General features: G+C 38.8%; 2 protein-coding genes across 9 annotated transcripts in view; both read left to right on the top strand.

Moving 5' to 3' along the window:
• Positions 1 to 25,925, top strand: part of C2CD3 (C2 domain containing 3 centriole elongation regulator) — a 125,775-nt gene that overhangs the window by 10,420 nt on the left and 89,430 nt on the right. For 7 of the 8 annotated variants that reach the window (XM_059874992.1, NM_001078130.3, XM_059874994.1 and 4 more), the window contains exons 4-8: positions 5,053 to 5,267; positions 5,850 to 6,097; positions 16,821 to 16,953; positions 17,418 to 17,549; positions 23,026 to 23,173. In XM_059874992.1, the coding sequence (XP_059730975.1) occupies positions 5,053 to 5,267; positions 5,850 to 6,097; positions 16,821 to 16,953; positions 17,418 to 17,549; positions 23,026 to 23,173 (876 nt within the window). Of the gene's footprint in view, positions 1 to 5,052; positions 5,268 to 5,849; positions 6,098 to 6,167; positions 7,225 to 16,820; positions 16,954 to 17,417; positions 17,550 to 23,025; positions 23,174 to 25,925 lie in introns of those variants that run through there. The other variant, XM_059874997.1, reaches the window with a different exon arrangement.
• On the top strand, positions 13,738 to 15,710 carry LOC132342342 (cytochrome c oxidase subunit 6C-like). Its single transcript, XM_059875129.1, has one exon. It carries the CDS (start codon positions 14,625 to 14,627, stop codon positions 14,919 to 14,921), a length of 297 nt encoding a protein of 98 aa, XP_059731112.1. The 5' UTR covers positions 13,738 to 14,624; the 3' UTR covers positions 14,922 to 15,710.

Raw genomic sequence — 25,925 nt, 5'->3', positions numbered from 1 at the left:
TACCCTCTGCCCCTTTACAGAATGAGTTTGCTGACCCTTTGTAGAGAGTAAGAGACCTGATTTGTAGACCAAGAGAAAAGCAAGTGAAGAAAGATACAGAAAATAAAAGAGGGTAATTGAGCAAGGTTAATTATCTAGAAAAGGTCAGTTTTCATTCCAGTCCCAAAGGCAATTTCAAAGAATATTCAAACATACAGTTGTACTCATTTCACACCCTAGCAAAGTAATGCTCAAAATCCTTCAAGCTAGGCTTCAATAGTATGTGAACTTATAACTTCCAGATATACAAGCTGGATTTAGAAAAGGCAGAGGAACCAGTGGTCAAATTGCCAACATCCATTGGATCACAAAACTAGAAAATTCCAGAAAAACATCTACTTCTGCTTCATTGACTACTGTAAAGCCTTTGACTATGTAGATCACAACAAACTGTAGAAAATTCTTAAAGAGATGGGAATACCAGACCACCTTACCTGCCTCCTGCAAAACCTGTATGTAGGTCAAGAAGCAACAATTAGAACCAGACATGGAACAATGGACTGGTTCCAAATTGGGAAAGAAGTACATCAAGGCTGTATAAAAAAATACATCAAGGCTGTATATTGTCACTCTGCTTATTTAACTTATATGCAGAGTACATCATGCAAAATGCTGGGCTGGATGAAGCGCAAGCTGGAATCAAGATTGCTGGGAGAAACATCAATAACCTTAGATATGCAGATAACACCACCCTAATGGCAGAAAGTGAAGAGGAATTAAAGAGCCTCTTGATGAAGGTGAAAGAAGAGAGTGAAAAGGCTGACTTAAAACTCAACATTGAAAAAACTAAGATCATGGCATCCAGTTCCATCACTTCATGGTAAATAGAAGGGGAAACAATGGAAACAGTGACAGACTTTATTTTCTTGGGCTCCAAATTTACTGTGGATGGTGATTGTAGCCATGTAGCTCACTCCTTGGAAGAAAATCAATGACAAATCTAGACATCATATTAAAAAGCTGAGACATTACTTTGCCTACAAAGGTCCATATAGTCAAAGCTAGTTTTTCCAGTAGTCATGTATAGCTGTGAGAGCTGGACAATAAATAAGGCTGAGCACCGAAGAATGGATGCTTTCGAACTGTGGTGCTGGAGAAGACTCTTGAGAGTCCCCTGGACATCGTGGAGATCAAACCAGTCAATTCTAAAGGAATTCAGCCCTGAATGTTCATTGGAAAGACCAATGCTGATGCTGAAGCTGAAGTTTCAATACTTTGGCCACCTGATGTGAAGAGCTGACTCATTGGAAAAGACTCTGATGCTGCAAAAGATTGAGGGCAGGAGAAGGGGATGACAGAGGATGAGATAGTGGGATGGCATCACGGACTCAATAGACATGAGTTTGAGCACAAGCTCCAGGAGTTGGTGATGGACAGGGAAGTCTGGCATGCTGCAGTTATGGGATCACAAAGAGCTGGATGCGACTAAACTGAACTGACGGAAATACAAAAGTGAATTTGCAAAAGAATATCTTAGATGTATAAGATATTAAAAACAGTGAATATTCGTTGGCTCCTCAACCAAGAGGGATTAACATTTCTTAACATTTCTTAAAATATAAATAGGGGGAAAAAGAGATATTAACTGGAATAAGCCAGGTTTGAGAGTCATCCATATTATTCTATGTATCAGTACATCTCTTTTACCGAGTTGTGTTCCATTGTATGAATATTACACAATTTTTATCCATTTGCCTTAGATAAAACAAGGGAGATATCTTTGCCTTGTTCATGGGAGGAAGCATTTGGTCTTTTCACTATTAAATATGTTAGATGCAAATTTTTCATAGATGCCCTTTATCATTGAGAAAGTCCAAGTTTTCTGATGATTTGATCATAAATGAGTATTGTATTTTATCAAACTCAATCGTTGCTAGAGGTTAAAGGTGAGAAGGTATGACTACAAAGGGAGTATTTTAGGGGTGATGCAGGTGTTCCATGTCTTAAATATGATGGTGGTCACTTGCATCTAAACATAGTTTGGCCTTTCTTGTTGGCTCAGCAGTAAAGAATCCACCTGCCAATGCAGGAGACACTGGTTCTATCCCTGGGTCAGGAAGATCCCCTGGAGAAGGAAATGGCAACCCACTCCAGTATTCTTGCCTGGGAAATCTACTCCAGCTAATTTTTGCCACATTGGAATGGGAACCCAGGATTGTTGAAACTTCTAATTTTTTGAGAGAAGCCAAAAATTCAAATTTTTACCTAAAATCTGTTTTTTTAATCACTGTTAAATAATTTTAAAATCTTAACAAATGCTATATTGACCAGCATAAGTCTGAAAAATAGATATACTAGTTTGCTCTCTCTAATACTGATATGTTGTAAATGTAGAAGATGACTGTGGGCAGCCTAGTGCTAAAGAGAGCGTTGAGTCGTTGAGAGAACACTGAATTCTGTTCTTAAGGATATTTTATTACAGATGTGTGAATCATGTGGTATATTCAAGGTATTTGTGGATGGCATGGAATTTAGAAGAGATGTGATATATGGCAGTAGAATGATGGTCTGGCAATGGCACCATAAAGGAATAAGTCAACCTCCCTGTCCTAGCTAGTAAAAGAAGTAGTTTCCTTTGGGGAAACTTTGGGGGAAATGAGGACACTTTAAGAAAGAGATGTTCAGTTAAAGTGTGAAGTGATGAGGTAGTTCGTATCCAATAGACAATCTGCAGGGTTCAGTGAAAGGGTTGTCAAAGGAATGAGCACCAGGGTGAACTTTGACTGGGGTAGAGCATAACTGCTGTGGACTGAAACGAGGATCTGTGAAATGAACACAGGAGTGTATTGGGTACACTGTATGGAAACAGAGGTTAGGAGTGGAGACTGCTTGGACTGGTAGGAATTGCTGGAACAGTATTCTGTTTTAAACCTGCAAAACTTGACTCATGCTTTTTTGTCTGCCTGGAATGTTTTACCTCAGTCCCCACTTGACTTTATTGCTCACTCATATTTAAGGTTCTGAACTCGAGTATTTACTTTTCAGTCCTGGAAGCCATCTCTGGCCCTTCTTCCTCACCTCTTCCCCAAGCCCAGACCCCTCTTTCGTGTTCCTGCAGCACCCAGTTCACATACTTATTCTTAAAACACATCATTTTATATTAAAACTACTTCTTATTAAATTTCCCTACAAGATGGCTTCCCTGGTGGCTCAGATGGTAAAGAATCTGCTTGCAATGCAGGAGACCCAGGTTTAATCCCTGAGTTGGAAAGATCCCCTGGAGAAGGTAATGGCAGCCCACTCCAGTACCCTTGCCTGGAGAATTCCATGGACGGAGGAGCCTGGTGGGCTGTAGTCCATGGGGTGGCAAAGAGTCGGACACTACTGAGCAGCTAACCCTCTGACTTTCACAAGATACTCTGATCCTGTGGGTCAGATTCCATGTTTTATTATCTCTTTGCCCCAGGCAAGTAGCACAGAACTTGGCACTGAACTGATCTCAAAAAATACTTGTTAATTGAGCAAAGGAGCTAGACCAACACCTGTATTTTCATTGTAAAGTAGGTGTGGCAGGTACCTGGACTTGCTTTTTTTCCCCCTCACTGGTAATAGAGACCTTTGAGTTGTTTTGTAACTAGTTCAAATTTTTTAAGGAAAAAGCAAAACTATGACCAGCCAGTAGGTCATTGTTAACGCCAGGGACTCTATCTTTATTCTCAGTGTCTCCTTTGTTTTTAGAATACAGTGGCAGTCTTTTGGCAAGTGATGCATGGTAGGGGACAATTTTCTGACACATTTGGGCAGCCAGGATTTTATGTGATCCTCTTAGAGCAGTGACTGCTTGAAGTATTTATCCCACTGCATTCTGGTCATTTGTAGAAAATCTTGATGAATAGATTTAAAGGACTTTGTGCTACCTGGTTCATGAACAGAGTTCTCATCAAGACCCAGATGTGTTTATTGAGTCTCTGTCTTGACAATTTCTCCACACAAATTACTCCATTGACTTCTTAAAATGTTTGACTTCAATCTTTCATTTTTGCCTTAGGCCGTTTATCATCATGAAACTCTCTTCGGATCCTTTAACAATTCCTTCTGCTCTCTATGTCATTGTAGCCTAACTTTCAACACTGCTCTGCTTTTCTTTGGGAGTACATTTTTCAGTTTCTTCTCTAAAGTTTTGCTTTAGGCTCTGTTTTACTTTTTACTCCCCCATTAGACTTTGTTTAGCTTTTCAGAGAACTGGAGAGTTTTTCAGTAGAGTGCCTGAATTCAATGGAGTGAAATGATGAAGGAAACTTCAAGAAAACTAAAACTTTACATCTTGCTATTCCTTCCTCTTCACCCTGCCTCCTCCCCAGCATAGAACTAGGGCCTTATTTTTCTCAAATGACTAACAATAAGGATGCAACAAGTTGTTTTTTTATTTGTCAGACCATTAGTCATTATTATGCATACTTGATGTGTGCACTAAGTGTGTGCTTATGCTGATTAGTCTACAGAAAAATGAATAAGACAGTCCATGCCTTCGAGAAATTAAAAATCTAATTAGGATAACAAATAAACTGAAAGTACAAATACCTCCTTTAAGCATCTGCTTTTTTTTAATCTTCAAATTAGGATAATATACTTTCCTGACAGAATTATATCATCACATCAGCTTCTCTATGTGAGGAATGTAGCACAGTTTCTGGCCTCTTATAGTATTTAATAAATGGGGGTTATATGAATGGATAGATACAGAGTAAGTTGAAAAATGGAAAACGGAGTGGCCATAACATCTCTGCCTAGACACAAAAAAGTTTTCATAGAGGAAGTAATACTGGAGGAAATCTGCATATAGAGGCATAAAGGAATGAAATATAAGGTAAATTTAGAAAACTCTTAAGTAATTAGTAAATCTAGGAGAGAAAGATGGGGGAGGAGAGCACAGTGAGAAATGAGGCTTCTGATGTAGGCAGGAATTTGAACTTGATCCTATAAGAAATGGTGGTCATTAATTTATATTAAACAGTTTAAAAATTAATCAGTGCTAAAAAATAAAACTTCTAATACATTGCATGTCTCTTTCAGGTCTCACTTGCCCTGGAGCCTTTGTCAGAAACTTATGACAGCTACAATCCTCTTCCTACCACTAACATGACAGAAAATGTGCTTTTATCTGAGCGGGGTTTCAGAGAATATTCTGAAGCAAGCAATACTCAATTTCTGGTCCCATCAAGGATCCATACTACCAAAATTGATGAAAAAGATTTAGCAGCTAATAGCAGTAGGTCAACCCCGCCAAGGTAATTACCACACCTAATACCAATCAGTCTGTCAGCTAACTCCCACTGAATGCATAATTTTTGTCTTTCATTTGAGGTTGCTTAAAAGACTAAAGGTAGTCATTTCACCAAATAAGTATTAAGTACTCACTGTTTCCTGGTGCTGGGCATAGAAATTAATAAGAGGCAATTCCTGTTTTGAAGATGGCTCATAATCTAGTGAGGAGGCCAATACACAGATAAATAAGTATGTCTAAGTCATATAGAGATGCTGTGATAGACGTACAATGAGGGAAAGAGGGAAAAGGCAGTGTTTTATGAAAGGGAATGAAGGAAGAAAGATAGATTTTGATTTTAAATAATTATCAGGCATTTGCTTTGTGTCATGCTCAGCACTGAGCTCTTTGTTTCATTGTCTCACTTTAGCCACAGCCATACCATAGGTAAAACATCTATTATTTATTTCATTTGGGAGATGAAAACAGATTTACAAAGTCTGAGCTACACTGCTATACACCACTTATCCCCTTTCTGTCTCTGATGAAGTATAATGTTACCATAATGGTTAATATACTGCTGACGTTCTCCTTTATTTTAAAACAGGGGGAAAGACCACTTGTACTTTGCAGAGAACTCTGATACAATAAAGGACTCTTTCTGTGGACTCCAGCACCATCTTAATTCAGGACAGAGTTTAGAGTCTGTGACTCTGAAAGGCAAAGCCCCATGGAAGCAGATGTCCCTTCTCAACAGTTCTGAATTCCAACCTCAAATTAGCACAGTTGCCAAGAGTCACAGTGACTCATGCATTCTTTCTTCAAACAACCGCCCTACCAAGGACCTTCTTTCAGGTATGAATATATTTGTGAACTGAGACTAAGCTATATTTATTGGGACTCTGCTCGTTAAGCAACGTACAAAGAGAAGCAAGACTTCTGTTTGAACTAAATAGGCAAATAAAAGTGAGTAATCTTACTAGAGTCTAGAATCTCTAACCATTGAAGGGCAGCTCTATTAAACCACTGAATTATTTCTGAATAATTATTGGGTGCTTATAATTTTAAGTTTAGAGAAAGCCATTTAAAGTGAACCTGAGTATGCAAGAAAAGTCTTTATCACAGAAAAATATTAGTCCTTGTTTTTCCCCAGATAATTCAAAGGGAATAAGAATTTTGTCTCCTCATCAGAATTTACTTATACCATTGTGCAGAGGCTAGTACTAAATCTGTTTCATATTCTGAAAATTGTTGGTTTCACTGGGAACATTCATTGCACAAAAACTGCTAATCTTAAGCCTGGGAGTTAAATATGATTGACAACCAAACAGAAATAGAAAGGAGTAGGTATACCTGTGTAAGAACTTAGTCTGAAATTTTAAAAGAAAATAGCATCTGTATTGGATCACCTCATGTTGGAGAGCAGTATTTTAAAAGCAATTTTGGTACCTTGTGTTGCACTGCAGTGGTCAGCCATATATCTCTGTGACATCAACAGCATGACATGAATTTGTTGCCATCCTCACAAGTAAAATTTCCAAAGTAGAATATCTATGACAATAGTAGAAAAATATTTTAAATTAAAACTGCTTGGGTACATAATTTACATTAATAAGGATTTTTTTAAATAAAGAAAAACATTGTGTTCATAATTTTTCAACTAAAGTGTCTGTGATCTCCTATTTTTAAAAATATACTCCTATTATAATATTTTATACTTTAATGCAACCTTAGGCTACACTAACGAAGAAAACTGTCCCACTATACTCAGCACTTGTCATCTCACACCTGGAATATTTTGTATAGACCTGGGAACCAGACTTTGAGAACCAGGCTTTCATTAAGCAGTTATTTATTCAGCGCTTATTAAATGCCTGACACTCTTGTAGGTGTGAGGAATACAGCAATTTATTTTTTTTTTAAAGGCCTAAAATCTTACCCTATGGATCTTCTATTCTAGATGGGAACAGATGATAAACTAGGTAAGTATGTAGAGTTAGATGGTGATAATGGCAGTTGTAAAAAATGAAGCAGGGAAAAAGAGGGAATGCTGTTTTATGCATCTTGGCAAAGGAAGGCCCTTTTAAGAAGTTAATATTAAAGATCTAGAGAAGAGTTCCTTCTATGGAGAGTATCTAGACAAGAGTACTGATTTCACATACTAGCATGGTAAGGCTCAAAATCCTTCAAGCTAGGCTTTAGCAGTACATGAACCAAGAACTTCCAGATGTACAAGCTGGTTTTAGAAAAGGCAGAGGAACCAGAGATCAAATTGCCAACATCCGTTGGATCATCAAAAAAGCGAGAGAGTTCCAGAAAAGCATTTACTACTGCTTTATTGACTATGCCAAAGCCTTTGACTGTGTGGATCACAACAAACTGTAGAAAATTCTTAAAGAGATGGGAATACCAGACCACCCACCTGCCTCCTGAGAAATCTGTGTGTAGGTCAAGAAGCAACAGTTAGAACTGGACATGGAACAGCGGACTGGTTCCAAATTGGGAAAGGAGTGTTTCAAGGCTGTATCTTGTCACCCTGCTTATTTAACTTCTATGCAGAGTACATCATGAGAAACGCTGGGCTGGATGAAGCACAAGCTGGAATCAAGATTGCCAGGGGAAATGTCAATAACCTTAGATACGCAGATGAAACCATCCTAATGGCAGAAAGCAAAGAGGAACCTAAGAGCCTCTTGATGAAGGTCAAAGAGGAGAGTGAAAAAGCTGCCTTAAAACTCAACATTCAAAAAACTAAGATCATGGCTTCTGGTCCTGTCACTTCATGGCAAATAGATGGGGAAAAAATGGACAGTGAGAGACTATTTTCTTGTGCTCCAAAATCACTGTGGACAGTGACTGCAGCCATAAAATTAAAAGACACTTGATCCTTGGAAGAAAAGCTATAACAAACCTAGAGAGAGTATTAATTAGCAGAGACATTACTTTGCCGACAAAGGTCTATCTACTCAAAGCTATGGTTTTTCCAGTAGTCATGTACAGCTGTGAGAGTTGGACCATAAAGAAGGCTGAACACTGAAGAATGGATGCTTTCAAACTGTGGTGCTGGAGAAGACTCTTGAGTGCCCCTTAGGTAACAGAGAGGTCAAACCAGTCAATCCTAAAGGAAATCAGTCTGGAATATTCATTGGAAGGACTGATGCTGAAGCTGAAGCTCCAATAGTTTGGCTACTTGATGCAAAGAGCTGATTCATTGGAAAAGACCCTGATACTGGGAAAGATTGAGGGCAGGAGGAGAAGGGGGCAACAGAGGATGAGGTAGTAGGATGGCATCACTAACGCGATGGACATGGGTTTGAGCAGACTCCAGAAGATAGTGAAGGACAAGGAGCCTGGTGTGCTGCAGTCCATAGGGTCCCAAAGAGTTGGACATGACCGACTGAACAACAACAACCTAGACTGGGGAAGGAACCACCACGAGATATTTAGCCTTAAGAAAACAGCTAAACAGCTACCATTTATTGAGTATTCGTTATTGCTAGCTACTATGCCAGGTGCCTTATACATATAAACTTAACAAAAACCGAGTGAAGTTGGGATTGTTCGGTTCAGTTGCTCAGTCATGCCTGACTCCTTGCGACCCCATGGACTGCAGCAAGCCAGGCCTCCCTATCCATCACCAACTCCTGGAGCTTACTCAGACTCATGTCCATTAAATCAGTGATGCCATCCAACCATCTCATCCTCTGTCGTTCCCTTCTATTCCCATCTTCAATTTTTCCCAGCATCAGGGTCTTTTCAAATGAGTCAGTTCTTCGCATCAGGTGGCCAAAGTATTGGCATTTCAGCTTCAACATCAGTCCTTCCAATGAATATTCAGGACCAATTTCCTTTAGGATGGACTGGTTGGATCTCCTTGCAGCCCAAGGGACTCTCAAGAGTCTTCTCTAACACCATAGTTCAAAAACATCAATTCTTCAGCACTCAGCTTTCTTTATAGTCCAACTCTCACATCCATACATGACCACTGGAAAATCCATAGCCTTGACTAGATGGACCTTTGTTGGCAAAGTAATGTCTCTGCTTTTGAATATGCTGTCTAGGTTGGTCATAACTTTTCTTCCAAGGAGTAAGCATCTTTTAATCGGATTGTTATCCCTTTTAATGGAATTGTTATCCCTATTTTAAAATGAAGACACGGACTCACAATTAGGGAGTTTCTGTTCTATCAAGGGGGACAGCTGCTGCTTGGCTCCAGTTCATTGTTATCTTAGACTCTAAGGCAAAGTCCTTTGCTTCAGTCCTGTTGTACGTTCATTATTTTCTTAGACCTGCTTTAAAAAAAAAAAAAAATCAAGAACTCTGCTGGCCAACTGTTCAAGCCAAACAAAGTGTGCCAGGTGCAACCCATGGGTTGCCAATGTGCAAATCTCTTCCATTAGGGTTACTAGAATCATTGGGTTTAAACATAAAACATGACAGATTGTGACTAAGTCTGAGGTAATAGTCCAGTATTCCTACCTGTGAAAAAATGGGAAAGGATAGCTTCAAGAGAGTGAATTCTTTATCACTGATAATGGTCAGGTGTGGGCTGGATAACTTTGTGATGGAACTCTTACAGATGAGATTAAATTGCCAAGTAGACATTTATCTTTAAGATCCCTTCCAACCACAAGACTGTGGAGAATGAAGATTTAAGTGGACCACTTTAGTAAGTAGGTCTAGAGCTAAGGTCATGGAGGATTATAATACATAAACTTAACCACCTTCCTGGTCTTTATTAAAATGACCTTATGAAAGGGGATACAGAGCTAAATTAGTCATCAAGCTAGTATTTATGAAACACTAACTATACATCCTACTTATAAGAGTTGGGATTTAGATAGCAAGGAGTAGGAAAAAAAACAGAAGCTTTATACCTCCCTGTTTAGCAAGGGCTGTGCCCCTGACATGTAAGAAATAAACAAGGGAAACATTTGTCCTAAACTCACTTAAGTGCCTTTCCTCTGTGTTCAGAAAATGATTACTGAGTTGAGGTTCAGGAAGATCCTATGACAGCTTTCTTAGTGTGGGAACCAGCTTCCTCTTACGAAGAGGAGATAAGGTGTTTTTGTTGCCATGCCTTAGACTTTAGAGAAACTTTTCTAAGAGTGCTTGTTTCAAGGAAGAAACCACTTGAAAGCCAATCAAAGGACTGTCCTTGCTCAGATTTGTTCACTTGTTGCCATCAGTGTTTATTTCTTTTTTAAAATCTGCTGTTGGAAAGAATCTTCAGTGCCTGTTCTTATTCAGATGTTAATAACTAATTAAGTCACTCTTAAAATATTACCATTCCAGGGAATATTTTATTTAGCAAAAAATGCAATTCAACAGATAGCTTTTGAGTGCCTATTTTGTGTCAGCCATTGTTTTGAGTTTGGGGTTACAGTGAGAAATGAGTCCCTGACCTTAATGAATTCATTCTAGTAAGAGAAATAGACTCTAAAGCAGATATGGTATAATTATATATGATATATACAACAGTGGAAGTATTTATTAACACATTTAATGAGTGTATATAGTATAATCATGTGTGATATATTACAACAGTGGAAGTATTTATTAAAACATTTAATCAGGGAGGGAAATGGGAAGAAGGTTCAAGAGGGAGGGGACATATGTATACCTATGGCAGATTCATGTTGAGGTTTGACAGAAAACAACAAAATTCTGTAAAGCAGCTATCCTTCAATTAAAAAAATGAATGAAGTGAAAGTCGCTCAGTCATGTCCAACTCTTTGTAACCCCATGGACTAAACAGTCCATGGAATTCTCTAGGCCAGAATACTGGAGTGGGTAGCCTTTTCCTTCTCCAGGGGATCTTCCCAACTCAGGGATTGAACCCAGGTCTCCTGCATTGCAGGCGGTTTCTTTACTAGCTGAGCCACAAGGGAAGCCAAAAAAAAATTTTTTTAATCAAATTCCTGATACGTACCAGGCAAAAAGGATACAGAGACTAACAAAAGCCAGTCCATCACCTCAAAGTTGATTGGGTGAGATAAACAATTTTAATACTGCATGATAATTCTTTGATGGAATGGAATACCTAGAACTTTGAGAGTACAAAGGAATTATTGTGTTTAAGGAATTAAAAATAGTTGTGTATGATTAGATCATAAAGTACCAAGACTGTTGTCTCTGGACAATAGTCTGTGTCAGTTTTCCGTGTCAGTAGAAAAACTATTTTTCTACATGGCCCTAAAGTCAAATGAAGTTTATTGTTGACACTTCTTTTCATTAACTACTTTATTCATAAAGCATTTATTGAGTGTCCCTACCTCATTGCTGCTGCTGCTGCTAAGTCACTTCAGTCGTGTCCGACTCTGTGCGACCCCAGAGACGGCAGCCCCTACCTCATTAAAGATCTTTAAACCATATCAAATTAAGCCAAGTATTAACTGGAAACTAAAACAAGGAGGACTTCATGTCATATATCAAGCTTCATTTTCTTTTTTTTAATTAATTTGTTTTAATTGGAGACTAATTACAATATTGTGGTGGTTTTTGCCATACATTGACATGAATAAGCCATGGGTGTACATGTGTCCCCCCACCCCACCCCGAACCCCCCTCCCACTTCCCTCCCATCCCATCCCTGCACTGGCTTTGAGTGCCTTGTTTCATGCATCAAACTTGGACTGGTCATCTGTTTCACATATGGTAATATACATGTTTCAGTGCTGTTCTTTCAAATCATCCTGCCCTCGCCTTCTCCCAGAATCCAAAAGTCTGTTCTTTATATCTGTGTCTCTTTTGTTCTCTTGCATACAGGGTTGTCGTTAACATCTTTATAAATTCCATGTATATGCATTAGTATACTGTATTGGTGTTTTTCTTTCTGACTTACTTCATTCTGTATAATAGGCTCCAGTTTCATTCACCTCTTTAGAACTGACTTAAATGCATTCTTTTTAATAGCTGAGTAATATTCCATTGTGTATATGTACCACAACTTTCTTATCCATTCATCTGCCAGTGGACATTTAGGTTGCTTCCATGTCCTGGCTATTGTAAACAGTGCTGAAGTGAATATTGGGGTACACGTGTCTCTTTCAATTTCTGGTTTCCTCGGTGTGTGTTTGCCCAGCAGTGGGATTGCTGGGTCATAAGGCAGTTCTATTTCCAGTTTTTAAGGAACCTCCACACTGTTCTCCATAGCAGCTGTACTAGTTTGCATTCCCACCAACGGTGTAAGAGAGTTCCCTTTTTCCACACCCTCTCCAGCATTTATTATTGTTTGTAGACTTTTTGATGCAGCCATTCTGACCAGCGTGAAATGGTATTTCATTGTGGTTTTGATTTGCATTTCTCTGATAATGACTGATGTTGAGCATCTTTTCACGTGTTTGTTAGTCATCTGTATGTGTTTGGAGAAATGTTTGTTTAATTCTTTGGCGTATTTTTTGATTGGGTCATTTGTTTTTCTGGTATTGAGCTGCTTGTATATTTTGAAGATTAATTCTTTGTCAGTTGTTTCATTGCTATCATTTTCTCCCATTCTGAAGGCTGTCTTTTCACCTTGCTTATAGTTTCCTTCATTGTGCAAAAGCTTTTGAGTTTAATTAAGTCCCATTTGTTTATTTTTGCTTTTATTTCCATTACTCTGGGAGGTGGGTCATAGAGGAGTCTGCTGTGATTTATATCAGAGTATTCTGCCTATGTTTTCCTCTAGGAGTTTTATAGTTTCTGGTCTTACATTTAGATCTTTAACCCATTTTGAGTTTATTTTTGTGTATGGTGTTAGAAAGTGTTGTACTGTAGTTTCATTCTTTTACAAGTGGTTGACCAGTTTTCCCAGCACCACTTGTTAAAGAGATTGTCTTTCCTCCATTGTATATTTTTGCCTCCTTTGTCAAAGATAAGGTGTCCATAGGTGCGTAGATTCATCTCTGGGCTTTCTATTTTGTTCCATTGATCTATATTTCTGTCTTTGTATAGAAAGCTTCTATAACCAGATTTGCAGTGCTAGCAGATCATGTTTTCTTCATCCTTTCTCATTGAATAAACAAGATAACTATTTTCTGGCTGAATCCCAAAGAGGTTTTTTTAAAAAATAAAAATGCATACAGTGATTTCTGAATGGAATATTGTATAGCCGTTATTTATATAGAAAAAAAGTTAATGCATATTGTTAAGTGAAAAGGCAGTTATAAAACAGAATACATAATATGCCATTTTTGCAAAAAAAAAAATTTATATATATATGTATACATACACATACCTGTACAGGGATATGTATGCATAGATTAAAAACTATACAGAATATATCAAAATGTAAATCAGTATTCATGGGTAGTACCATTAATGGGAATATTAATTTTCTATTGTTATGTAACAAGTTACCACAAACTTAATGTCTTAAAAATAATACCCATTTATTAGTCACAGTTCTATGGATCTGAAGTCCAACAAAGTATGGTTGGGTTTTCTGCTTAGGTCATCTTAGGCTAAAATCAAGTTGTCAGCCCAGCTAAATTATCATCTGAAAGCTCTGGGTGGGGCTGGGGGGGGGCGGGAATTCACTTTCAAGTTCATTCTTGTTGACAGAATCCAGTTCCTTGCTATAATAGGACTAAGGTCCCATATCCTTGCTGGCGGTCAGCCAGGGTCCACTCTTAAGCTCCTAAAGGCCATGTGCATCTCCTGCCATGTGGCCATCTCCATCTTTAAGACAGCAGTGATACATTGCATCCCTCTCATGCTTTAAATCTCTGACTTCATATCCTGAAAACAGCCAGAGAAAACTCCGCTTTATAATGGTTTGGGACAACCAAGATAATCTCCCAATCTTAAGGTAGATCGATTTGGAAACCTAATTACTTCCATAAAATCCCTTTACAACATTGTCTAGATGAGTAATTCACTAGGAAAAGGCATTTGTATACCAGTGGCTGGAAATCTGAGAGGAACTGTTTTAGAATTCTACCTACATCATTTCTCAGCCTTTTGGCTAAGATCAAGTGAAGAATTCTGCATACCATAATTGGTAACCTTTATTTTTCTTTAACTTATATATTCACATAACACATTTCTGCTTTATTGACTGTGCCAAAGCCTTTGACTGTGTAGATCACAATAAACTGTGGAAAATTCTGAAAGAGATGGGAATACCAGACCACCTGACCTGCCTCTTGAGAAACCTATATGCAGGTCAGGAAACCACAGTTAGAACTGGACATGGAACAACAGACTGGTTCCAAATAGGAAAAGAAGTACGTCAAGGCTGTACATTGTCACCCTGCTTATTTAACTTCTATGCAGAGTACATCATGAGAAACTCTGGGCTGGAAGAAGCACAAGCTGGAATCAAGATTGCCAGGAGAGGTCCATTTCTCCATCAGCCTGAGAGGACATCGTGGTTGAGCCGTCGAGAAGGAAAACTGCCATGTCCACTGCTTTGGCAAAACCTCAGATGCATGGCCTCCTGGCCAAACGTCTGCAATTTCATATTGTTGGAGCATTCATGGTCTCCCTGGGGTTTGCAACTTTCTGTAAGTTTTCTGTGGCTGAAAAAAGAAAGAAGGCATATGCAGACTTCTACAGAAATTATGATTCCATGAAAGATTTTGAAGAGATGAGGAAGGCTGGTATCTTTCAGAGTAAAAGTGATTTGGAATATAAAGAATTTCTTTGGGTTGAGTTCCTTGGAAGTTTGTCACTTTCCTGTGTTCCTGAACTATGAAACTATGACTATCTGGGGTGAGAAATAGTCTCTCAATAATGGCACCCCACTCCAGTACTCTTGCCTGGAGAATCCCAGGGACGGGGGAGCCTGGTGGGCTGCCGTCAATGGGGTTGCACAGAGTCGGACACGACTGAAGCGACTTAGCAGTAGCAGCAGCAGTGGACCAAAAAAAAGATTGCCGGGAGAAATATCAATAACCTCAGATATGCAGATGACACCACCCTTATGGCAGAAGGTGAAGAGGAACTCAAAACCTCTTGATGAAAGTGAAAGAGGAGAGTGAAAAAGTGGGCTTAAAGCTCAACATTCAGAAAATGAAGATCATGGCATCTGGTCCCATCACTTCATGGGGAATAGATGGGGAAACAGTGGAAACAGTGTCAGACTTTATTTTTTTCGGCTCCAAAATCACTGCAGATGGTGACTGCAGCCATGAAATTAAAAGATGCTTACTCCTTGGAAGGAAAGTTATGACCAACCTAGATAGCATATTCAAAAGCAGAGACATTACTTTGCCAACAAAGGTCCGTCTAGTCAAGGCTATGGTTTTTCCAGTGGTCATGTATGGATGTGAGAGTTGGACTGAAGAAAGCTGAGCTCCGAAGAATTGATGCTTTTGAACTGTGGTGTTGGAGAAGACTCTTGAGAGTCCCTCGGACTGCAAGGAGATCCAACCAGTCCATTTTGAAGGAGATCAGCCCTGGGATTTCTTTGGAAGGAATGATGCTAAAGCTGAAACTCCAGTACTTTGGCCACCTCATAAGAAGAGTTGATTCATTGGAAAAGACCCTGATGCTGGGAGGGATTGAGGGCAGGAGGAGAAGGGGACGACAGAGGATGAGATGGCTGGATGGCATCACTGACTCGATGGACGTGAGTCTGAGTGAACTCCAGGAGTTGGTGATGGACAGGGATGCCTGGCATGCTGCGATTCATGGGGTCGCAAAGATTTGGACATGACTGAGCGACTGAACTGAACACATTGAACATATGATGTTTCAGGGTTTTTGGGGTTTGAGTTTTGAGTTTTTAAGCTATATGTTGAATTCTTTATACTAAAAAATGTTGAATGTTTATGGACCTGTTTGGGGGGTTTTTTGGCCTGACTACCGTATCTTTTTTATTTTTAGAAGCTATAAAAAACTCTAGATCAAGATACACAAGCACTTGATATCTACACTTAATTTACCTCCTAAACAACTGTGAAACCTCAAGAAAATAATAATTCTTCTCAGTATTCCTTGAAATAATGCCAGTGGTCCTAAGCTTTTAAAAAGTCTAAGAAAAGGTGGGGTCATATATGTATAGTGATGTAGAGTCATCCTGGTTATACTGCATGATATATTGGGCAAGTTATACATCCTCTGTGCCTCAACTTTTTCATCTGGAAAATGAAGGAAATAATAGTACCCATTTCAGAGGATTGCTGGGAGGGTTAAATCAATTCTTAGGAGCGCCCAGGAAGTGGTAAGGGTTCAGTAAATGTTATCCACTATAATTGTTGTTACTTAAGGATGGGAAGATTATTTTACTAAATTTATTATGTACAGCCACCAGTTGGAAGAGTCAATGTATGTATATAACAACTGCAATAAGGAGGTCAGTCTCTGTGGAATAGAGAGACTCCATTCAGTGCTGTAATGCCAACATCTAAAACAGTTCACATAATAGAAGCTCAGTAAAAATTTGTTGTAAAATGAATGTCCTCAAGGGATTCTCAAGCTAGTGGGGAAAGTACACAAATAAGCAATTATAGTACACTATAGTAAGTTGTGTGATATAATAGATTGTACTATATATATTATATATATATATGTAGTATATATTCAGGGGCTGAATATTGCAAATATTTCTGCTGGATTTAGATTTCTTGTGTTCTGCTTTTGCCCTCTTCAGCTCTGTTAGAACAAGGCAATAAACTGCGTAATGCCATGGTGATTTCTGCAATGAAATCAAGTCCAGATACTAGCATGTTGTTGGAAGAAGTTCATCCTTCTATGAAGGAAGATTTACTTAGAACATCATCACAGTAAGTTATGGGATAAACATGAATTCCAATAGTTCATTTCTTAATAGTTGTTAATGTGTCTTTTTTGTCAAGATACGGACTAAATAATCTTGGAAATGTTCAGCAAGTAATTTTTTAATGTGGTGGGAAAGAAGCCTAAACTAGGAGTTAAGATACTCAAAATCTAGACCTAGGACTGACACTTGCAAAATATGTAAATGGCTAAATTCTTGATCTTTCTCAACCAGCATGCTTGTATATAAAATGGGTATATTTTTTCCTCCCTCTCTTACATAAATGAAATGAGATTCTAATGTAGGAAAAGGCTTTGTAAATTGTGAAGTTTTATATATATTTAAGGTAAAGTCTAAAACATTTCAAGTCTTCCATGTTGAACTGTCTCCATGTATACTTCTCAGCTCATTAAATTCTGATTTAGATTTTCACATATGTTAGCCAGTGAAAACATTTTTTTCCTTCCTTAGAATCAAAGCCTTATCTAGGAATCAAGTTAAAGACCACGTTGAAGATCACCTCCTCCCTCCAACTGAGAAACAGGAAAATTGGAAACATGATGCAAAGGCTGATACCAGAGCCATACAGCTGCTGTTGGGCAGGTAAGAGCTCTTAACTCTCTTTTCTTTAAAATTTGTCCTCCAATTTATTGTGTATATTGTTAACAGATTTATCTTCCTAAAGCAACAACATTTCTTTTGAACAACTAAGTCATTCCCTTATTCATTACATATTAAATCATTATTTATTATCTACTAAATAAAAATCCAATCTTTAGCCTTTTATTCTTAGCTTCACTTATAGAATGGTCTCCAGTCTACCTTTCCATTCTTATTTCTCACCTGTTTCCTTAACACCAGTGTCAGCAGTGTATAATGAAAAGAACATGGATTTTAAATAGACACAGTTGAAATTTGGGGTCTATCTCTTATTACCTATATGGCCTATACAATTAGGCAGGAAAAAAAAATAAAAGGGTTCGAAATTGGGAAGGAAGAAGTAAGACTATTCACAAATGACATGATCAGGTATGTAAAAAATCCTAAAGAATCCACTGTGAGACAGATTGCAGGATAACATGATAAGTCAATTATACTTCTATTTACTTGCAGTGACCAATCAAAAAATAAGATTAAGGGAATTCCCTGGTGATCCATCAGTTAGGACTCAGGACTTTCACTGCAAGGGCTAGGGTTTGATCCCTGGTCAAGGAACTAAGATCCTACAAGCCATGCAGTAAATAAATAAATAAAATTAAGAAATAATTCCATTTATAATAGCATTGATAAGAATAAAATACAAATAAATTTAACTGAAGAAGTTTAAAACATAACTGCAAATTGTTGAAAGAAATTAAAGGAGGTCTAAATAAACGGGGAAAATCTCATGTTCATGAATCAGTACAGTCCCTGTCAAATTCATGGCCGACTTCTTCATAGATATTGGCAAGCTGATTGTAATTACTGTGAAATTACAGGGTACCCAGAATAGCCAAAAGAATCTTAAGGAGAAAATAGAAGGATTCACACTTTGCTATTTTAAAACTTACTACAAAGCAAGAGTAAGCAAGTCAGTTTGGTACTGGCATAAGGATAGACATAAATAAATGGAATAGAATTGGTAGTCTAGAAATAAAGCCATATCAACTAATATTCAACAATGGTGTCAAGACCATTAAGTGGAAGAAAGAATTTCCTTTTCAATAAATGGTGCTGGCACTGCTGGCTTAGCCACATGCAAAAAATGAAGTTGGACTCTCAAACCATATTTTAAAAATTAATTCACTATGAATTAGATAGCTAAATGGAAGAACTAAAACTATAAAACTCTTAAAACAGAGATAAGTCTTTGTAATCTTGAATTTGGAAAAGGATCCTTAGATATGCATTAGAAGTACAACCAAGAACAACAACAAAAAGTTAAACTTAAGAAAATTAAAAATGTTTGGGCTTCAAAAGATACTATTAAGAAGTGAAAAGATAATCACAGAATGGAAGAAAATATTTATAAATCTTATATCTGATAAAAGACATATTAGAATATGTGAGGAACTCAACAACTTAATAACTATGGCATAAATAATCCAATTTAAAAGGCAGAGTTTCTACATAGAGATTTCTTCAAAGAAGATAGTCAGATGGCTAATATGCATATAAAAGTTGTCAGCACCGTTAGTTATCAGGGAAATGCAAATCAAAACTGTAAACAAGATACTACTTCATACCCAGTAGGATCAGTTCAGTTCAGTCGCTCAGTGTCCAACTCTGCGACCCCATGGACTGCAGCATACCAGGCCTCCCTGTCCATCACCAGCTCCCGGAGCTTGCTCAAACTCATGTCCATCGAGTTGGTGATGCCATCCAACCATCTCATCCTCTGTTGTCCCCTTCTCCTCTTGCCTTCCATCTTTTCCAGCATCAGGGTCTTTTCCAGTGAGTCAGTTTCTTCACATCAGGTGGCCAAAGTATTGGAGTTTCAGCTTCAGCATCAGTCCTTCCAGTGAATATTCAGGGCTGGTTTCCCACTAGGATGGTTAGAATCAAAAAATCAGATTAAGTGTTGGTGAGGCTGTGGAAAATTTGAAATCTTCATAGACGGCTGGTAGCAGTGTAAAATGATGCAGCCACTTTGGAAGATAATCTGTCAGTTCCTCAGATTGTTGCACATCAAGTTATCACGTGACCCAGCAGTTCAACTCCCTAAGTATATAGCCAAGGAAAATGAAAATATAAGTCCACGCAAAAACATGTACATGAATTGCAGTAGTCATAACAGTAAAAAATGTCCATCAGCTGATTAGTAGATTTTTTAAATGGAGTATTATTTGGCCAGAAAAAGGGAAAAAGTACTGTTAACATGCTGCAGCATGAGGGAACCTTGAAAAATCATGCTAAATGAAAGAAGCCATTCACAAAAGAGTACATAAAGATCAAGAATCCAGCACAGGGACTATGGTCCAGTGGCTAGGAATCCACACTCCCAATGCAGGAAGCTGGAGTTTGATCCCTACTTGGGGAACTAGATCCCACATGCCACAGCTCAGAGTTTGCATGCTGCAGTTAAAGATCCCACATGCTGCAACCTGAGTGCCACAACTAAGACCCGATGGAGCCAAAAATAAATAAATGTTTATATATATTTTTTAAAAAGACTTTTCTACCAGCTCCATGGAAGGCAGTGGAGAGTTACTTTCAGGATTCTGAAAACTATTAATTATTGATCTCAAATTCCATTTCCAGTCAAACTATCAATCGTGTGAGGGCAGGGTAAAAATATTTTCATACATCCAAGGACTCAAAACATTGCCTCTCTTGCACTAGTTCTCAGGAAACCACAGGCTATTCTCTGCCACAAAGAGAATCTAGGATAAAGAACAAGGCTTGGAGCCCAAGAAGCAGGGGATGTAATAGAGAAAAAAGAGAAAAGGAGCTTTATGGTCTATGTCCATATTTAGAGAGCAGACACTGCTTGTGGAAGCACACAGGGCTTCTGTAGCGATACTTCTAAGGAGGGGAAAGGATAGATGGAAACACATTTCTCCTGTGTTTGACCAGATCAAGAGGAAATGTTCAGTTCTCTTGGACAGTTCAATAATGAAATAATAATGGGCACATAGAAAGCTACTTTAAACAAAAATTAAGGCAGTTATTAAAACAAGAAAAGCTAGACTTTGTAAAGAAAGTGTAGTAAATTATACTTGGCTCTGATATGATGTGAATCCTGAAGATTAACATCATATCTCTTAAATCATTATTCTTATGATGTTATTATTCTGGGAAACAGATTTCCCTTTCCCCCATCTTCTCAAATGCGGGAAAGGGAAATCTGTTTCCAAGAATAACTTTTTCATAATACAAAGTCATTTAGAAAAATGAAAAAAAATCAGAAAATAGCACCACACATGTGTTACTTAGAAATATAAAGGTAAGTACCAACAGAAACAAGGAGTTGAAAGTGATTACTTCTAAGGAGGCAGGCAGCTACTGTTTCTCATTATGTCTTATGATCCTATTTGACTTTTAAAATATGTACATGTACATGTTTTCCTTGATTTAAAACATGATTAAGAAGAAAACAAGAGAGTGGACTTGTCTTGTAGCCAAAGAATACAGACAAGTTCCAGGCCCCCTCGCCTTTTTTCCAACTTTTATATTTCCTGCCCTCCCAACAGGAACCCCAGGCCACTGGCCTGTGCAGAATAGCTCTGACCTCTCTCAGTTTTCATGTCCTAAGTATTGCATAGAGGGAAATGGCATGCTTTTTTAATGTTTTGTAGACAAGAATACATTCAAAGAAATGTTAATTTGGAAAAATAAGTAAAAGGTGGAGGACTATATACTAAGCAGTAGAAATATTCATAACTTTAAGGGTTGCAAGGAGGGGAGAAAGGCGACTAGAGGGAAGTGGGGATCTATAAGTGGCAAATAAGAGTTGTGTAGAACATCAAGAAGTAGAGCTTCTAAAAGGAGCACTGTTCACAGGCTGCAGAGAAGCTGTGTGGATTGTGAAGTTGTTAGTTGGGTTTGAGCAGTTAGGAAGTTGTTCTTAACCTTTGATAGAGAGATTACTATAGATAAGTGGTTCTCATCTGGAAGCCAGTTCCCCCCATCCCCACTGTATGGGACATTTGGAAATGTCTGAAGATACTTCTGGTTATCACACCTGGAGGGATTGCTTTCAGGCTGTTGGCTTCTGATGAGTAGAGTCCAGGGATCCAGAATGCACATGATAGGTCCCAGTAACAGCGACTCATCTGACCCAACATTTCAGTAGCGCTAAGATTAAGAAGCTCTGCTGTAGGTTAAAGAAAGATAAAGAAAGGAACACTTCAGTTCAGTTCAGTCGCTCAGTTGTGTCTGACTCTTTGTGACCCCATGAATTGCAGCACGCCAGGCATCCCTGTTCATCACCAACTCCCGGAGTTCACTCAGACTCACTTCCATCGAGTCGGTGATGCCATCCGGCCATCTCATCCTCTGTCATCCTCTTCTCCTCCTGCCCCAATCCCTCCCAGCATTCAGGGTCTTTTCCAATGAGTCAACTCTTCACATGAGGTGGCCAAAGTATTGGAGTTTCAGCTCTAGCATCATTCCTTCCAATGAACACCCAGGACTGATCTCCTTTAGGATGGACTGGTTGGATCTCCTTGCAGTCCAAGGGACTCTCAAGAGTCTTCTCCAACACCACAGTTCAAAAGCATCAATTCTTCGGAGCTCAGCTTTCTTCACAGTCCAACTCTCACATCCATACATGACTACTGGAAAAACCATAGCCTTGACTAGACGGACCTTTGTTGGCAAAGTAATGTCTCTGCTTTTCAATATGCTGTCTAGGTTGGTTGTAACTTTTCTTCCAAGGAGTAAGCGTCTTTTAATTTCATGGCTGCAATCACCATCTACTGTGATTTTGGAGCCCAAAAAAATAAAGTCTGACACTGTTTCCACTGTTTATTAAATGCTAATTACTATAGGAGAAACTAAAATTAAATATACATGTATTTGTATGCTTATCTTTCTTATTAGTTTACAAACTCTATATAAGTAGAGTATCTGTTTTACTTATTTCTCTACTCTACATAGAGCTGATCTTTCCATAAATAAACTAAATGCATATATTTTTGCTTAATAGAAGAAGGCATATTTATGAATTAGTCATTCTTCACAAAAACAGTATATAACAGTTAACTCCATTGAATTATAGTCAGTTCTTTACATTTTTTCCCTCCGTACTAGACCATGAGCAGCACAAGAGTAGAACAAGTTAGCTTAGCCATCTCTGTACCATTCAGGACCTAACAGTATGCCTGGCACATAATAGGTACCCAGTAAAATGTTTGTTCAATAAATGAATGAGCTCACAATCAGTGTCTGAAATGTATTTTTTGAGTGCTAGTGGTTGACATCCCAGAAGAGAAGGAATATGATATAAAAGTAAGTGTTAGATGGTCTTCTATATAATGTAAGTCTTCTGTTTTATGTATTTTCTTCCATATTTAGAACTTTAGAATGTTTACCCAAAAAAAAAGAATTAAGATGAAACGTCCTTTAAAGTTCTATTTTATTTTTCTTATTTCTGCAGTGCTGAATTGTCCCAAGGTCGCTGTTGGGATGGCCTAGGCTCTCCTCCAGATTCCCCATCGCCTGGGAGTGATGTGTATTGCAGCAGTGAGCCCAATGACCCTCAATATGACCAGAGTCTCCTGGAGAACTTATTTTATACAGCACCTGTAAGTTACTGAATCTGAAAGATTAGGAATTGGAGAAATTAAATAATTGCTTCTCTTGTGTTAATCATAGAGTTATTAATAATATTAGTGGGTGTAGGCACATTACCACTTGTCAGACAGAAAGCTATTCCTTTTACATAATTATAACAACAGTCTGAAGAGGAGGGTGTTACCTTCATTCTACAGATGAGGAGATAAGACTAGTAAGATTAATTATTTTGTCCAAGTACACATACAAATAAGTGTTGGAACCAAGATTCAAGTTCAGGTTTGCCTGAGTCCAAAGCCTATGGTCTTAATATATTGTATGGCTTCCTTAGAGCTCTTTGAAGGAAGAGCTAATTTATGTATACTCTCAGAACCACCCTTGACTGGTATCTTTTCAGATACAGATGTTCCAGAAGTACCTCTACACATGGGGAACAAATATCCCTACTGACCCAAGAACATTCTCTTTTCAGGCAGTTTTAGCATTTTCAGAGTTCTTTCTTATATCAAGCTATATGTTCCATTCATTGGTTTAGCATCTTGTAGAAGGCAATGGCACCCCACTCCAGTACTCTTGCCTGGAAAATCCCATGGACGGAGGAGCCTGGTGGGCTGCAGTCCGTGAGGTCGCTAAGAGTCGGACACGACTGAGCGACTTCACTTTGACTTTTCACTTTCATGCATCGGAGAAGGAAATGGCAACCCACTCCAGTATTCTTGCCTGGAGAATCCCAGGGATGAGAGAGCCTGGTGGTCTGCTGTCTGTGGGATCACACAGAGTCAGACACAACTGAAGCGACTTAGCAGCAGCAGCAGCAAAGTATATGGGGCTTCCCAGGTGGCACAGTGGTTAAGAATCTGCCTGCCAGTACAAGAGATGCAAGAGACTAGGGTTTGATCCCTGGATTGGGAGGATCCCTTGAACTAGAAAATGGCCACCTGCTCCAGTATTCTTGCCTGGAAAATTCCATGGACAGAGGAGCCTGGCGGGCTGCCATCCATGGAGTCACAAAGAGTCGGACACAACTGAGCCCACACAGAGTATATATAAAATAAGTTCATTTACTGTTCCACAAATAATACTTTATATTTGTGAAGACCGCTATCGTATTCCCCATTTTCTGTTTCTCCAGGTCACCAGAGATCTGAAATATAATGTAGTTTATATCAGCTCAGTGGAAAGACTGAGAGCTACCAGGGTACAGAAGAGGCAGGGAGAACTTTTACATGAGATTGTCAGGAAGGAGCGTCATGAGGGAAAAGGGATTTTAACTGAGACTTGAAAAATAGTTTCAGAACGATAAAGGATGTGAAATAGGAATAGAAAGAATGACCTGTTTAGAGAAGCAGTTTGTGTACTACCAGGCATCTAGTTTGATTGGGTAAGAATTCATGTGGAGGGGTATCAACAAGGTGAGCTAGCACACTGCAACCAGTCTGTGAAAGTATTTGAATATTAAGTGAGGAGGAAATGACATGACCTAAATAGTGTTCTAGCAATGTTAACCTAGCAATTATGTAGGAGGCCGGCTGAGAGGAGAATAACAGGAGCAGATAGGAAGCCATTTTTGGTGTTGAAAGCATGAGAAAGAGACAGAAAGAGCCAGAATGAGAGTGGTAGCTAGCAGTGGGGTTGGAAAAGAGGAGATGGATTTAAAAGACATTGTGAATTGTTAGGATTTCATGACTTTCTACAATAAAAGTCATCGCTGATACTGTTACCCGTAGGAGAAGAGAAAGGGAGCTTACTTTGTTCTTTAATTGGAGGATAATTGCTTTATAACCTTGTGTTGGTTTCTGCTATAAACAACATGAAGCAGCCATAAATATAAATACATCTCCTCTCTCTTGAGCCTCCCTCCAGCCCACCCCATCCCACCCCTCTAGATTGTCACAGAGCACTAGACGGAGCTTCCTGTGTTTTACAGCAGCTTCATACTAGCTATGGGAACTCATATTGATTACACATTTTCTGTGTCAGAGAATTTATGTTACCTATTATTCAGAATTGTCCAAAATGTTTGAAATTGATTATTTCACTGAATTCTTTTGCTAGCCCCATGAGATAGTGTCATCTCTTTTACATATCATTAAATAAAAGACTTAAGAGACGTTAATTGCTAGTAATTATTAATAGGTGGCAGAACTAGAATTCTTACCGTAGTCTGGCAAAAAGCCCATGTTTTTCCCCCAGAACATATTATCTCCTAAGCCTTGAGCACTGCATTAGAGTGGTGAAAAAAATTAGTCTTTGCACCCATGTAGTTAGGTGATACTGTACAATCATTTTGGCCCAAACTGTGGTAAAAATAGAGGCTTTGGAACCCACGGAGAGCAAGATCTGCCTTTACTACTTACAGCTGTAAATCTTGGAGAAGGAAATTGCTACCCACTCCGGTATTCTTGCCTAGAGAATCCTGTGGACAGCAGAGCCTGGTGGGCTGCCGTCTATGGGGTCGCACAGAGTCGGGCATGACTGAAACGACTTAGCATGCATGCATGCATTGGAGAAGGAAATGGCAACCCACTCCGGTATTCTTGCCTGGAGAATCCCAGGGACGGGGGAGCCTGGTGGGCTGCCGTCTATGGGGTCGCACAGAGTTGAACACGACTGAAGTGACTTAGCATGCATTGCATGCATTGAAGAAGGAAATGGCAACCCATCCAGTATTCTTGCCTGGAGAATCCCAGGGACAGAGGAGCCTGGTGGGCTGCCGTCTATGGGGTCGCACAGAGTGGGACCCGACTGACATGAGTTAGCAGC

This window comes from Bos taurus, chromosome 15, assembly GCF_002263795.3.
Source record: "Bos taurus isolate L1 Dominette 01449 registration number 42190680 breed Hereford chromosome 15, ARS-UCD2.0, whole genome shotgun sequence".
Lineage (NCBI taxonomy): Eukaryota > Metazoa > Chordata > Mammalia > Artiodactyla > Bovidae > Bos > Bos taurus.
This window is presented reverse-complemented; position numbering and strand designations above follow the sequence as displayed.